This window comes from Anser brachyrhynchus, assembly GCF_964034855.1.
Source record: "Anser brachyrhynchus genome assembly, chromosome: 2".
Lineage (NCBI taxonomy): Eukaryota > Metazoa > Chordata > Aves > Anseriformes > Anatidae > Anser > Anser brachyrhynchus.
Window position 1 is genome coordinate 137,121,661 of NC_137695.1, and position 15,004 is coordinate 137,136,664.

The following is a 15,004-nucleotide window of genomic DNA, read 5'->3' on the forward strand; positions in this document are numbered from 1 at the left end:
TCAGAAAGTTACTTTTGGAGGATAAGGAGAATGCAGACCAATTTGCCACCATGCCCAGTGTGTGTCCTGTCACCGTGTTAGAAGCTGTACATTTTAAAACTAAGTTCCCTCCACTGGCTAAAGAGCTCCTCAGACTAAAGTTTGAGGGTGACACAGGGTTCAGCTGGCTGCGTACAGGAACAAGGTGGGTGCTTATCCAGTAACGGTCTTTTTTCTGCAGAGCTTTCTGGTGGTGTCCCATCGCTGACTGTCAGCCATGGCTTTGGCGAGCTTTTCCTGCAGCTGTCCCCAAAAGTTAATGTCGCAGATCGTCGCTGGCACAATATAAAAATTATAAATGATGGAAAGGCAAGTGTAAATATGGGCAATCCTGGTAAAGCACTAATTCCTGTATCTAGAACCCCTTCAGAACCCCTTTTTGTGCCTGTAGAGATTTTTCAACAATCATCCCATCACTGCAAGGGCAGGGACTGAAGTTTGTCAGCTCAGATATCCCCTTAGTCTTGAGGCAGTCAATCAGAACAAGGCCTTGAGAGGTCTGACCCAACTTTGACGTGGGCCCTGCTGTTTTCTTTATTTAATGATCTATTATCTATTATTATTATTATTATGAATTATCTATTAATGATCTATTGCTTAGACCTTGGATTTATGATAATCCAGGGGACAAGATGCTTCCTGGGCTGATGAAGTGAAATATCCTTAGTTTCTTGGAGTGGGAAACCCTGCCCCACCAGGTGACTCACAAAGAAGATAGAAATGCTTTTGTGTAAGGGGAACTTCTTGCTGATGTAACACTGGTGAGGCCATCTGCTAGGTTGCCCCTTTCTCTCCCCCGTAATAGAAAGCAGTGAGCATATCAGGATCTGGAACAGGGAACCTGGCAGACCGTCTGCTCTGCTAGCTTGTCTCTTTGGGTTCTGATTTGGCAGCACACTTCAAGAAAATCCTGTCTTCTCTCTGCCCTGTCAGAGACTTGGCCTGGTCATGGTAGAGTCAGATTTTTCTTTTGTATGGCTCCTTAGTTATATGCCAACTCTCCAGATTAGTGTATAGAACTGTTTTAGTATTTTAATAAAGTCTCCTACAGTGTAATCACTAGTTAACATCCCCCTTCTGCTAAGTGAAAGAAAATGTGTAATTAAAATGTATGCGTGTCTCCAGATGCAATTGTTTCAAATAATACCTTTCTCCAGAAAGTGAAGCTGGTTCTTGACCACTGCGTAAACATCTCAGTTAGAGATAGCAACAGCGGTGTTAAGAAGATGTCCCCAGTGGATCTGTCTGCCTGTGAAGCCTCTGAAGAGACTGTGGAAACTTGGAGGTAAAAAAAAAACAAACAATCAATCAAACAAACAAAACAAACAAACAAAAAGCAAACTGGAAACATAATAGCTCAAAAAATCTAAGGAAAAGGAAGGGAGAGGAGGAAAAGAAAATTCAGCCAGATTGTATTCTTTCTTCCCACTAATTCTCTCTTTCTCTGTCTTCCCCTCAACATGGGCAGGCTCTTCAGTGGCCATCAGCCCCTACAGCTGGGGGGCGTTAAGAAGACTTTGCCTTACCACACCTCACAAAAGCACTTCAAAGGGTTTGTTGGCTGCATTCGCAACGTTGTCGTTGACAGTAAGGTAGGGCTGCTAAAACCGATCTTGGATCTACCAATGTCAACTGTGGACACCTGATGTGATGCTTCTCTTTGTCCTTGCCTAGGTCTATGACTTAGAGCACCCTGCAGAGTCCTTGAACAGTGCTCCCGGGTGCGTCCTTATGGATGAAATGTGTCAGAGCGCTGGGGTGGCCTCCTGTGGTGTCCATGGCAAGTGCGTTGGCGGCTGGGACTTCTTTCGCTGTGACTGCTCCCCAGGATACGCTGGACCAGCGTGTGACAAAGGTACTGCAAGTTCTAGGGAGAAATTCATGCAAGGATCTGTGGGAATAGCATCAAAGACACAGCTCTGTTTGCCACCACTTTGAACTGAGGAACTTAATAAGACCATGCTGCTTTCTGGGAATGATTTAGATCTGCAGCAATGTAACTATCCTTCTAACTCTTGTTGAATAAAGGTAATGTCACAGATGGGGATCTTGATGAGACCTGCTTTACTTTGTGAAGGAGGCAAGTGGTCACACGGGCTGATTTGCCTTTTTTTTCACAACACCTTATTTCTCAGTGGAGAAAGATGAAACATTTTGCATCGTGCATTCTCCCTCTGACCATACTGGTCAAAAAATTTAGTTTAATGAACATGGTGCTGTTCGTCATCTTGCAGTGGTCTTAAGAGTGATTAGGTGCCAGCTTGGTATGTTCTGTATGTAAAACCTGGGGACACAACCCTCAAGTCCTCAGGTCCAATTTTCTATCCATAAAAGGGGGATAATTACATTTCCCTCTGCCACTGGAATGAATTGAAGGTTGTGCAATGCCCTTAAACCACAGCGGTGGGTTCATGTGGGGACATAACATGAGGCCAGCTCCAGCAAATGTGTTATCCTGTGCAAAATCAGCATGAAATGTGCATCAGAGAACAAAAGCATGCAAGGGACTGTAACGAAAACCTCAGAGGCATTGTAAGAAATTACAAAGTTTTAGCACAATTCAAAAATCTAAGAAATAAGTCCTTTAATGTGTGAAGCGCTCCTAGTTGCCCGCAGCCCTGTTCAGGGCACACATGCTTGAAGTTGGCTCTGGCCTGCATATACCTTCAGCGGCCTGTGCTCAGAAGCAGAAAGCAGACACAAGTTACAGGTGTTTCCTGGGACTTTACCTGCCCTGAGTCTGCTTGATCCCTCTAGGTACAAGGTAGGAATGATGGGGTTGGTTGTAACAGACTATGAGTACCAGTGCCCCATAATATCTGGGGCTCTGCATAGCATGAGAGGAGAATTTGCTCCCTCAACCCCTTAATTTGAGTGAGCTACGGGAGAGGATGAGCAGCAGTGATCAGTTGGAAAGGAGCACGTGCTAGGTAGCATTGAATCAATGCGTTGTGATTAATAGACACAACTGGTGGCGTACTGCACATATCCTTTCAGCTTAACGCTCTTACTTGTCCATCTTGCATACAGAACAATAACACCCTGCAAGCAGCCAGACCCTTTCTTTCTTTCTCCGTCTCCCACACAAGACTTAAAAGGTGACATTAAATTACCCAGTGGAAGCCTGTCTGCTGTGGTGAGGACTGGAATCACAATTGGCACATTCTAGGCCTGGAGCCTTCATTGTTTAAGTGTTTATAATGACCACGTAAGTGGTCAATATAGCTCAGTTATTTGTATTAATGTTCTGCAGACAGATGATGCTGGTTTATAAACATCTGCCTATATTTAAGTCTTATTCTGGTTTGCATTATCTTGGGATGCTGGTTCATAAGCCCAGCTGCTTATTTGGGACAACTGTATTGATTCCTACCCCACACCACTGTGTGAGAAACCAAGTGCTCAGAAACTAATTACTTAAAATCCACAAGTCACATCCTGCTGTATTAGGAAAACTCCGATGGGTTCCGGTTTCTTCTAATGTTTTGGGCTGTAGATACTGGTGTTGAGCTGATGCTATACAAATGGCAGAGCCACACTCACAGCAAGGAGCAGACAGCTAGGGTCAGGAATCACTGGAGTGTCCCAAGAAAATCCATCCCTGCTCATCAGTTCGAGCCTGTTGCTGCAGGGATATTGAGCAAAAGAGAGCAGTGGGGTAGGAAGAATAATATGAGGCAATAAATTAAAGGAGAAAAGAAAATTAACTTTAGGAAAGAAAAGAGATAGGAGAAACAGTGAGAGAGAAAGAGAATGCAGAAATTAAGTCTCTGTCATATGATGTTTCATGTCCTGGGAACCAGACTAAGTGCCCCACCACCCACTTTTTGGCACTTTTTGGATTTTTATTTAAGTGACTCTGACCTCAGCTTAGATGTTGGTGACTCAGCATTCTTCCCGTATAGCCATGAACTTGGATTATATCTTTACTTGGTTGGAAGAAATTTCTTTTTTCAACTAGGCTGTGTCCACAACAAGGAGACCTAGGACTGCTGTCAGGTAATGAGACTAAAGTGGGAACCTGCTGCATAAAAGCACCAGGCTCTGGGTTTAGTGATAGCTGATTTCCACAAAAATGGAAACAACTTCATCAAAGACTTCTGCTGGAAGACTCTCAAGTGGATTCCCCAAGATGATGGGAAAATAAGGATTTTTGTCTTCAGATCATTTCCAACTACTTTACTGGAAGAAATGGTTTAGTTTTAAAAACAAACAGACAAAAAAAAGAGGTTTTGGGCTCAGTGTAGGAATGATTGGGTAGAATGTGTAGCCTGTGAGGAGCAGAATGTCGAATTGTCCCTTTGCTACCTAAATTCTGTCTTCTTGGTTTGTTCTTTCTCTCATAATTTCCTTAATTAAGGGGGGGTGCATGCATATGTGGATTTAATATATTAAATTGTTTTGTGTGGGGTGAGTGCTTTCCATGATGCTTCACTATGTTGTCAAAGTTTCTTAAGAACTAAAACTCCGACGTTCAGAACTGGTTAATTCTCAAGCAGGGGAGATCTGCGGGAGCAGCTAGTTCTGAGATTTCCTCCTTGGTTTTGTGTGTGTGTTGCGCTTAGTTCTTCCAGAGTGGGCTTTTGGAAGGGACAGCTGGATCCACTACGAGCCGAGGAGCACTCGCAGCACTCGCAGCACTCGGATCCGGCTGATGGTGCGCACCCGCATCTCCCGCAGCACCCTGCTCAGCTTGGCCGCCGCAGATGGGAGCGGGTACCTGCGGCTGGAGGTGGGTGCCCCAAAAGCTGTTCTGCTTCAGTCCTCTTCGTTTGTCACGGAGTATCCCAACGGGAGACGTAGATGCAGTTTCTGGTTAAGGACACCTATTTTTAACTTAATAAAGAGCAAGAATTCACCACGTGAGGGCAACTGCTCTTATTTGCGTTGTCCTTCCTGAAAATAAAGCACAGCCAGAGCAGTGTTGCTTAGTGGTGAGACAATATAGCATAAAGTCTAGTTGTTTCACTGCCAGTAAAAGTACTGGTGAGCACATGTGATACACGTGAATGGGGAAGATTGTTTTGTCCTGTTTGCCTTTTCCCTTTGCTTTTATCTGTCTCTGGCAATAAAGCTTCTCTCTATATTTTTGCTTTTGCTTAAAAAAAAAAAAAAAGCTGTCTGGATTATATTAGCCAGGCAGAGGCTAATTATTCCAGTTGTAAGGGCAGGGTCAGATGGGAAGACAGAGATCGGTATCACCAGGGAGAAGACCGATAAAAAGGTTCATCTGAGTTAGGAGAGAGTGGCCTGTAAAGAAAGAAGCTGATAATTCCTGGACGTGAAGTTTTCTTGTGGCAATTTTTATCTGTGAATAAAGACTTTTTCAGACCCTTAAAAGCAAGAGTGACATTTCAGTTTTAAAAGCTCAGGTCTGTGTTGGGTTTTTTTTGGTTTGGTTTGGTTTTGAGGCAGGACAGTGCAATAACACTCACGGGTGAATTTCTGTTACTGAAGGTCTTTATTGTCTTTTAGATGGATGAGGGGTTTTTTTGCGTTAACATCAGCTTGGGGGACAAAAATCACTCTCTGAGAATGAAGACGTTACGTATAAATAACGGCCAGTGGGTTCTGCTGACCATGGAGCGCTACAACAACGAATTTACTCTGCGTGTTAACGGTGGTGGAGGCAATCAAGAAGTGACCTCTGTTTTGGGCATGAACAGATGGTTTGAAATGGATTGGGCAAGCGTTGTGCTAGGAAACCGCTTTCCCAGTCATTCAGAGAGCGATTTCCAAGGTAAGTGATGTGATGAAGTCTCAAAAAGAAGGCAATTACAACCTAAAGATGCCATCTTTGAGTACATTGGAGAGTCTAAAACACAAGCAAGAACTCCCACACAGACTGCTGTGCCCATGAAATCTCACTTCCTCTGCTAGGGAAATCAGAGCTAGTGTTCATCTCTTTATATACCACTGTATCTGGTCCTAGTGACGATGTAAAGCTCCTGTAGCACTTTGTATTTTCATTTCCAATGGCAAATGTTGCAAGTAGGGAAATTGTACTGTGATCTTCAATCACTTTGCCCTGTGGATGGGTTTAAGGAACAGACACATGTCCTGGAAGGACGAGAAAGACTTGGGAGGCAATATGTGGCGCTGTCTCTGTTTCCTGGGGCAGGGGTGCTAGGACTTTGAGACCGTGGCTCACTAAAAGACAGCTTTTTCCAGTGTGTTGCTTCTCATTCAGCTTCACTTCTAAGATTTTAAGTCTAGATTAATTTAGGGGAGCTGTTCTGGTCCGTAGCACAGCTCTGATAAATTGTTACATTGGTACAATCAAGCTGTTCTGGAGAAGTATTGTCAATCTGCAGAGGGACTAGGGCACATGGGCACATGTCCTGTATCTCTTCTAAAATAAAACAGATAAATCATCTAAGGATCGTTATAAAATTTGTTATTTTTTCTCTATATTTTAGCATGCCTTAAGGTCTCCTGCATAGGAGTTGGGGGCAAGGAAGGTAGGGAAGTTGCTAACTCATCGTATTCCTATGTGCATTCCCCTTCTTTAATGCAGGTTGTTTGCGTGACGTCCAGCTGAATGGTCAGCCACTTCTCGTGGAAGGCAAGAGCACAGAGTTTGGCTTAATTCTGAGGCGGCAGGGTGTCACGATGGGATGCCATTCCAGTGCCTGCAGCAGCCAGCCCTGTTACAGCCCTTTCCTTTGTGTAGACCTGTGGAGAAAATACGAATGCCGGTACACGCAGCTTTTGTTTTTTTTCCACCCAGGGGTGGTTGGGAAGCTCTTTTTTTCCACCCTAGGTCGGGCAAATTGCTTTTAACAGTGAAACTCCCTGCTGCTTTTGACCAGAGGGGGCATCCCAAGCACACATCCTGCTCTTCATCTCATCTCCTACTGTGGGCCAAACTTGCCTTTTCCTGCAAGTCTGACGTGGGACCAACCTACTTATTCTACCATTTTTTTCCCATGGTGAGAAAATCACAGGCCAGTGTGGAAATGAAATGCCCTTTGATAAAATCTGGACTGCAAAAGCTTTGTTTTCTGCCAGCCTGTGTGAAAATATGTATTGTATTAATACAATGTACATATATTGTGTATACATTATATATAGAGAGAATATATGATATATAATGTTTTGTAAAGAAGCTGAAGTTGGTCATACTTTGTATGAGGCAATGAGACTTTCAAGATCAGACTGTCGCAAAACTGAGTTCTAAAATTGGCTGCGAATGAAAAGAACCAAAGCCCACCAGCCTGGTATCCCATGCAGTTAGTTCGTTGGAAAAGAGACAACCCTTAAAGAAAACATTCAGAAATTACATTAAGATATGGAAATCAAAATACAAGCATTTCTGTTCCCCAAAACAAACAAACAAACACCACACAGGAGCAGGAGAAGGTACCACTCGAATTCCTTCAATTCAGCCAAACTTTGTACTTCTGAGGCCTAGCAACGCGTTGCTGAAGGAGGCTGTGAGATGGTCCAAGTGTGCCTCGGGACACTCCTTTCTTCAGAGCTTTTGTAAAAGAACAACATGAAGGCTCTTCTATCTATTCATGAGTGTTTTTTCGTCAGAGTGCAGAGAGCAGGTCTGTGTTCCTCACAGTATTCCTGCGTGGCCTCTCCAATTACACATCAGAAGAAATTGCTTTCTCTGCAGATCCAAGTCCTGAAAGACAAGCTGGGTCCTTCCGAGCAGATCAATGGCCATCTCTTTCCCAAAGGTCCAAATGAACATTACAAAGTTTATTCTAAGTGCTCGCTAGCCCTTTTCCCATTAATCTCAGCTACCCATTTCCTGCTACGGATTTTGAAGACCTCTGTAGAAAAAGGGTTCAGAAGCTGATAAATCCCTTTTTTAAGGCAGGAGTGAAGCTCTTGTGGATATCTTCTGGATGGGGAAAGCTGAATATATGTTCACATTTTCATAAGCCTACTGGCTCACTGTTGGATTTTGCGTCTCTTTGATGCTCTAGATGACGACTTGTGGTTTGCTTGAGCAGACTGTAATCATTGGCTTTAACGAAATAGTAACAAACTGTGCACAAAACAGCATGCAGCTCCAGGTGCATCACCTGCCTTAAAGATCCCTTGTGCTTCTGTTGACCAGGTGTCCAGCTGGGAAAGTGGAAGTGGTTGATAGCCTTACCGGGCTCAGACACTGTACCTCCTCAGCTTGCGGACACTGGACCTGTAGGAACGGAGGTACCTGCGTGGCTCAATCCCAAGACAAGACCATCTGCCAGTGCCCCGAAGGCTACAAGGGAAGATGGTGTGAAATTAGCCAGGTGAAGGCTGGAAGACCTGTTGGACTCAGCTCTGGCTCTATTCTGGCTATCAGCATGTGTCTCCTTGTCTTCCTAGGTAGGAAAACAAGTATTTGTTGTTGTTTTACTATTTTTTTCTTCTCTTTTCTAATCTTGTACCTTGCTGTTTGTTTGAATCAAGTCTGCTTTACCCTCAGATGTTGTGATTAGTGTTTCTCCTTTTCTGGAGATCACAAGTTGGGAGTTCATTTGAGGATGCCAAGAGACAGGCATCGATACATATTTACATTTTACTTGCTTGAAGTGACTTCAAGCAAATTTAGGACTTCTCTCTTCCAGAATCACTTGTTTTCAGTCTTTCTTAAATAAGTATTTTCCACCAACGTGTGCAGCCCTATCCATCTGAAATTCCCACCTGCCCCGAGCCATTGCTTTTGTATTAGGTAGGACCTACAGCAGGCATGTGTTCCTCACATATTAGGAAGGCAGAGACCTTCTCTTCTGTAAAACCTCTTCTCTAGAGGGTTTACACTCCCAAAAGCAAGCCTAATTAAGAGTGCAGGGCAAAAAGAAATGTTCACAATGTGTGCACTTTTAGGCCCACTTTGGCCAAAATGTTAGTTCACTGTAAAACTGTGCTTCTCATATCAGTAAGAAAAACTGCATAATGGTCTCAGAATAGTAAAGACTCCAGTGATTATATTACACTTGTAACCTTCATTAAAACAGTGTTTTACTTACTTTGGGTATCTTATTTACTCAGGATTGGTGAAAGGCCAGAGACTGGCCAAAATGCCTTCTATTTAAATGGATTCCTTTAGGTAAGTAAAATACCCTTTTAATGAAGTTTATGATGTAATACACATAGATGACTCTTTACCTTCCTGAACATAAGCTGTTTATATATTAACAATTACACTTTTCTTACGGGTAGTTGTTTGTCAGATGAAGAGGTGATTTAATACCTCAGGAGTCACATAACTGCTTGTTTATCATGCATTGTATTTTGTCATCCTTCATACAACAAATATGTGTATTTTTTTCTTCCAGCTCTCTTGGTCTCTTACACGGTGTGGAGTCAGTGGGGAAGTTCAGGGTTTCGGAAAGGAGGAATTTACCACATTCCTGAAGAGCGTGAAAGCTGGGAGGATGTTAGAGAAAATGTCTTAAATTATAATGAAGAAGGAGGTGGAGAACGTGACCAGGTATGATGCAGTCTCAGTCCAGTCTTTGCACATCTAGTTTCTACTCCTCTTCCTTTTCCAGGCCTTATATTTATTTTTTTCTTTATTGTCCTTAGCCAATTGGCCTTTTTTTTAATTCTTTTTTTTTTTTTACCTGAAGTACTTTTTTGAGTTGGAGGTTTCTATCTTAACACAATCTGTACTTTTCATGCTGGTTATTTGTGGCCACCTTTGAGGCGGCTGCTCTGAACACGGCATTCTTGATTTAGCTGGAGACTGCCATCTCTCAAAGTGTGTATCTGAACTTTTCTCTTTTTTCCAGTTTGTAGAAAACTCACAGAATACAATTTTGTGTTGCACTGGTTTTAAAACATTTTTGGGAACCTGTTTCCTCTTCTGTTGTTTCTTTCTGACACTTGCGTTTTTGTTTTCCAGACCGCTTACGATATAAATGAACTGAAGAAACCTCTCCGTAACCTTCCCCACCTGTCCTTGAGGGCAACTTCTCCATACTCCAGGACACCCACTGGCCGAAAAAGAGACCCAGTACCAAAATGTGCACATCTAAAACAAGCAACATCAGCTGTTGGCAGTGTTCCAGACTTCAAGGAATATGTTTCTCAAATCATCTGTGATGCAGACAACGACCTACAGAGTTTCCCAGCTGACACTATTCATTTTTACTGCCTGGAAGGAGAATGCTCTCTTGCAGGGAGCCTTAGTTCCTTAGACTCCATTAGTGATGATGAAGATCTAAATTATGATTGCCTCCACGAGTGGGGGTCAAAGTTTGACAAACTTAAAGAACTCTGTGAGCTCTCAAATGAACTTTTTTAACAGCAGTTAAAGTAACTCGAAGTGTTGCCATGACATGTGGACACTACTTTTAAAAAATGCCCTTTTTTATACATAAGGTACATCAAGTAACTTGATGCAAGTTTTCATTTACAGTGGTATGAAATACTGTTCCCAGAAGTGATAATCTGAACAGTCCTTTTTATAAGCACTGTATAAATTGTTATTTAATGGCAGAAGTGCAAACTTTTAAAGCATGAATTTTCTTGAAAACATCGAAATGTAAGATTTGTATAGAATAGCATAATAATATTTCTTTTAGTCCGTGTAGACCACAGTGGGCTACTAGAATTGTCCTGGATGCAAGCATTTGAATTATCTTCTCCCTGGTATTAACATGACTTGTATCAGGCAGGTAGCAACAGGTAGGGCATTTTTATTTTAAATCACATTCATTTTAGATGGTAAAATAATAAATGTTAAATATAAAACATTTTAATTTTCTCTGTTTTTGTCAGCTTTTTTCTTATCCTCCTAAACTGTAATCTCTCTTCATATGACACACAACTCTCATTCGCTATTACACGCTGCCCAGCCTGTACATGTGAGACTTTTTTCTCTGAAAAAAAGTCCTGTTTTTCTCTGTTTTCTAACTAAATCTAAAGAGGGGAAAGCAGTGAATACCTCTTTACTTGTGTCAAGAATTTTACACAAGTAAATAAGTGGTTGTCAGACTTCAAAAAATTTCTTTTCAGCAAACTTTTATTTCCAACTTTGCTTTCCACATAGAACCCTGCTTCCAAGTCAGCAGCTGGAAAAGAGGACTAATAAAAGGTGTGACGAGAAGCTGGAAGAGAATCCAGCCAAATATTGGAACTGAACTCTTTCAGTCAGGACAGTTATTGTAAAAAGTGGAATTGTCAAAACAGGAGGCGTAGGAAACCTACCCCGCTCCCCCTTGTCTCCTCCTATTCCCACTCCCCAAAAACGGACTTTGGTTGATGGGAAAGTTGTCTGAGCATGAGAAGGTTGTCAGGAACTTCTGAAATCTCACATTCACTTGAACACTAACCTCTGTAACCATGGGTAAATCACCTTAAATTGCTCTTTCTCTTTCTTTCTTTCTTACCACTCTGAAGTAGGGGCAGCTCCCGATGCCTGGGTGATGTGTGAATGTTAATGGGTGCATACAGACTGCTTGAAAACTCTGAAGTGCTAAGGTTTTCATTTTTAAAATATTTTATTTTATTTTATTTTTATTTTTGTGTTGCTTTTTTTTTAATTTTTTTATGTTTTTTTTAATTACTGGTACTTAACACTCGAAGATCATTTGTTTGTTTTTATTGAAGTCTTGAGAGTTCCTTTGATGTCTAAATACAATCTTGAAATTAGGTCTTTTATAACTATAGATCATTTTACTTGGCATTTAAAAAAAAAAAAAAAAAAAAAAAAGCTTTGTACCTAGAAGGAAGTTTTTGATATTTTTAGAACAAATGTAGTTTACATTGAAGATTGATTGAACAAAAACACCATGTGAACTGAATAAAAAAATCTGTATTCATTCATAAAATAGTTTATACAAATGACACTAAGATAGCAATGTTTATCAGAGATTCGGAGCAAAGAGTGAGTCAATGTACGTCACTCCATGCCAAACTTTCACATGGTTGGGCATTGTCTGTTCTTACAAAGTCATAAAAATAAATATTTTAGCTGTATAACACATTGCTACATCTTGCTTAATGCAGTTTTTCCTGCCTTTGTAAAGATTTATGGTCTGGTAAGAAACTGTAAATCTCTTACATTCTAGGACATTACATATACTGTGCTGAAAATGAAATCTGAGCCCCAGAACTTCATTAAGGTGATTGTTCTGAATCTTGAACTCTTACAACATTTTCATTAAGTGCATATACATTTTTATCACTCTTTATTAAATTGCCTCTTCTGAATTTGATCTCAAGTAAAGCTTAGCATAATAATATTGTTGGTAAATTCTGTCTCTTCCAAAAGAGACTAATTTGAGCAATGTGTTACAAGTAATGCTTGAGACAGGCTAACTGTGATCCCAGAGGATTACTTCATAATCCATATTCTGAAACCAAACATTTTACATACGAATGGATTAAAAATTGACTTAGTAAAGTTGAAGCAGTAGTTGATTTTTCCCTCAAATAACTGAAGACATGAAGTAGCACACGACAGAAGATAAACTGCATTGTAGTCAGGGCATTTAATGGACTTCTGTTGTCATGGTAGATGAGAAAGAGGAAAGCTCTTCTGTCCCCTGGGGTCACTTACTGCAAAATGCAATGTTTATGGCTGGCAGGTTGCTGTCTAGTTAGGAAGTTAAATATAGTGGATGTCTCCTTTAGATTTTTTTTTTTAAAAAAAAAAAAAAGGAAGAAGCAGCAGCAGCATACCATAAGTGACATTTAGAAAGTTAAGAGCTTGGAACACGACAGCTAATGGTGTTTACAAAGGTGTGATTCTGTGTGCATGTGTGTGCGAATGATACAACGGACCTCTTTTATGTGTTTCTCTCTGCAGAATCACTGTATACTGAGAGCGCTTTCTAGACTGAGACTGAAAAAGTGCCATACAGAGCAATAGTCTGATGCAGCCTTTGCTGGTCCACTTGCTACAGAAGTTGTGTCTGTTGAGCAGATGAGTAGCAGCAGTCCTGTAGGAAAGGAAAAACAGCCCAGTCACTTGAGGCAATGAATGGGACAAAAGAGATTTGCATTGTATATCTTCATTGAAAACCTGATGTACAGCCTGTGGGTTCTTTTTTCTTGGTAAAGTATTTGAGAAATTCAGCCAAATGATTGAAACGGTTAAAATCCTCTGCTATTCATCATCCTGCTTCTCATCCTTCCCCAGACTTTGACACCCTAGGAACGAGGATATCTGAAAAACTTGGGAAGCAGCTCCCTTCTAGTTGACAGCTATAGTTTGTCATCTAGAGCTGACATAAATAGCCACAGACTATGTAAATGTGAACATTTTACTAGCATATTTTTTTAATAATTATTTTATAATTTTTAAAAATAAAAGTTACTCCTGACAAGAAGCAGCTGCTTCTGCCACTTGACTTTAATCTGCCCTTGTTCATGGACCAAGGCCTTAGTTTCTTTGCCTTATGGAAAGAAGGTGTTAAGGTGTGCTTGGGCAGGAGGAAGATTCACCTTTTTTTGCTTTTACTCTTCATTTAAGACAGTAAATAAAAATAATTTATTTAGGTAAGTAATTTTCACTTTGGATGTTTGGGGTAGGGCTAATTGTTTTGCCATAAATCCTGATTCTTTTTGGCAACATGTTTCTTCTCAACTGATAACATCTAGTAAGAATATGTAGAGCACTACAAAGTGTTGGAGCTAAAATCTGTCTGGCAAGAAACCCAAAATACCTTTAATGACCCAGACTTGTTACTCTATGTTTTACCTTCCAATATGAGCTAATAAAAGTTTCTTTTACTGAAGCCAAGCAGAAGAAATTGTGAAGATTTTGCTTTACCTCTTGAGGTGCAACATTAACCTCATAGCAAGGCACTCTTCCAGGAGAAAGAGATGTGCCAATTTCTGGATCACAAATGCTTTGATCATCCAGCAGTTATTGAAGCCATTCGTTTTGTCGGATGTCCCTGATACAAAAGGATACTTTTTTGTCAGAATTCTCACAAGTTCTTAGGGATGGTTACAGGAGTGAATCTGGCCACAGCACCATCTGACCTCGAGTCATGTTTCTTTGTAGTGGCTGGGTGCTCTTTGGCCTCCTAAAGGGAGATGAGTATTATCCCATGGTTATGGGATCATGTGTCTTACCCTCTCAGAAGTGAATTTTGCTGACTTAAAATGAACTGCAATTAGCAAAGCTCAAACCTGTATTTAGTAGTTTTTGGGTTTCCTTTGGTAAATTGACCAAATTAATCTGACAAGTTTGTACTCTTAATTTTCTTCAACACAAAGACCTGAAGGTGTGAACTTTCATACATAAAACACCATTGCCACTTCAGAAGACTGTATTTTCTAAACTCGTCCTTCATATGTGATGGGAAAAGAAGAAAGAACTCCATGGTTTTCTCTCAGCAGTCATTAAATGCATGCAGTAGGCCCTCCTCAGTGTTAGAAGGGTGTTAGTAATGCTGTTCAAGGGCAGAACTTCACTGCTGAGTTTTGTTTCCTCACTAGTGGAAGCGTGGGATAGCAAGGCCACAGGGCTGAAGCAGGCCGATAGGACTCACCACATCCTGAGACGTGCGAGGTGTGACCATATTGTGAGCAAGTTATCCCACCTCAGCATCCGAGACTGTTTTTTTCTTCATTGGTGGACCTTGCTTAGGTGGACCTGAGAGGCTAGTAGGGGAAGGGAGGAGGGAGAGGGAAGGTGAGAGGAGGCTTTCTGAGCCCATGGGCCTCAGTAGTGAGTGCATGTGGTGAGAGATGTTTCCTCAGGTGGGCCTGGACCTCAGGGCCGCAGCACCACAGCGGCGTTGGTGGCACAGAGGGGAGCCAGCACCAAGGTGGAAGCAATGGAGGCAGCAAGGCGGTGGGGTGCTGCCAGCCCGCGCTCCCACTGATTTCTGACAGAGGTCGGGCTGTGCTTTCTCCCCCGAGGTTCGCACTTCGGGACCTCCATGCACAGCCTTCAGCCGGTCAGCCCCACGACCTAAGGACCACCAATATTCCTCCCCCGGCCGGCTGACGGGACGGCGGCGCCATCTTCCCGCCCCCGCCGCGGAGGGCTGGCTCTCAC

General features: G+C 41.8%; 1 protein-coding gene across 3 annotated transcripts in view; it reads left to right on the plus strand.

Moving 5' to 3' along the window:
* LOC308191081 (neural-cadherin-like) overlaps positions 1-11,666 on the plus strand; it is a 49,604-nt gene extending 37,938 nt beyond the window's left edge. For 2 of the 3 annotated variants that reach the window (XM_080583091.1, XM_080583092.1), the window contains exons 24-33: positions 221-352; positions 1,201-1,324; positions 1,508-1,631; positions 1,714-1,894; positions 4,605-4,771; positions 5,515-5,779; positions 6,557-6,737; positions 8,114-8,367; positions 9,321-9,475; positions 9,890-11,666. In XM_080583091.1, the coding sequence (XP_080439217.1) occupies positions 221-352; positions 1,201-1,324; positions 1,508-1,631; positions 1,714-1,894; positions 4,605-4,771; positions 5,515-5,779; positions 6,557-6,737; positions 8,114-8,367; positions 9,321-9,475; positions 9,890-10,291 (1,985 nt within the window). In that variant the 3' untranslated portion in view covers positions 10,292-11,666. Of the gene's footprint in view, positions 1-220; positions 353-1,200; positions 1,325-1,507; positions 1,632-1,713; positions 1,895-4,604; positions 4,772-5,514; positions 5,780-6,556; positions 6,738-8,113; positions 8,368-9,033; positions 9,092-9,320; positions 9,476-9,889 lie in introns of those variants that run through there. The other variant, XM_080583093.1, reaches the window with a different exon arrangement.
* The last annotated feature ends 3,338 nt before the right edge of the window (positions 11,667-15,004 follow it).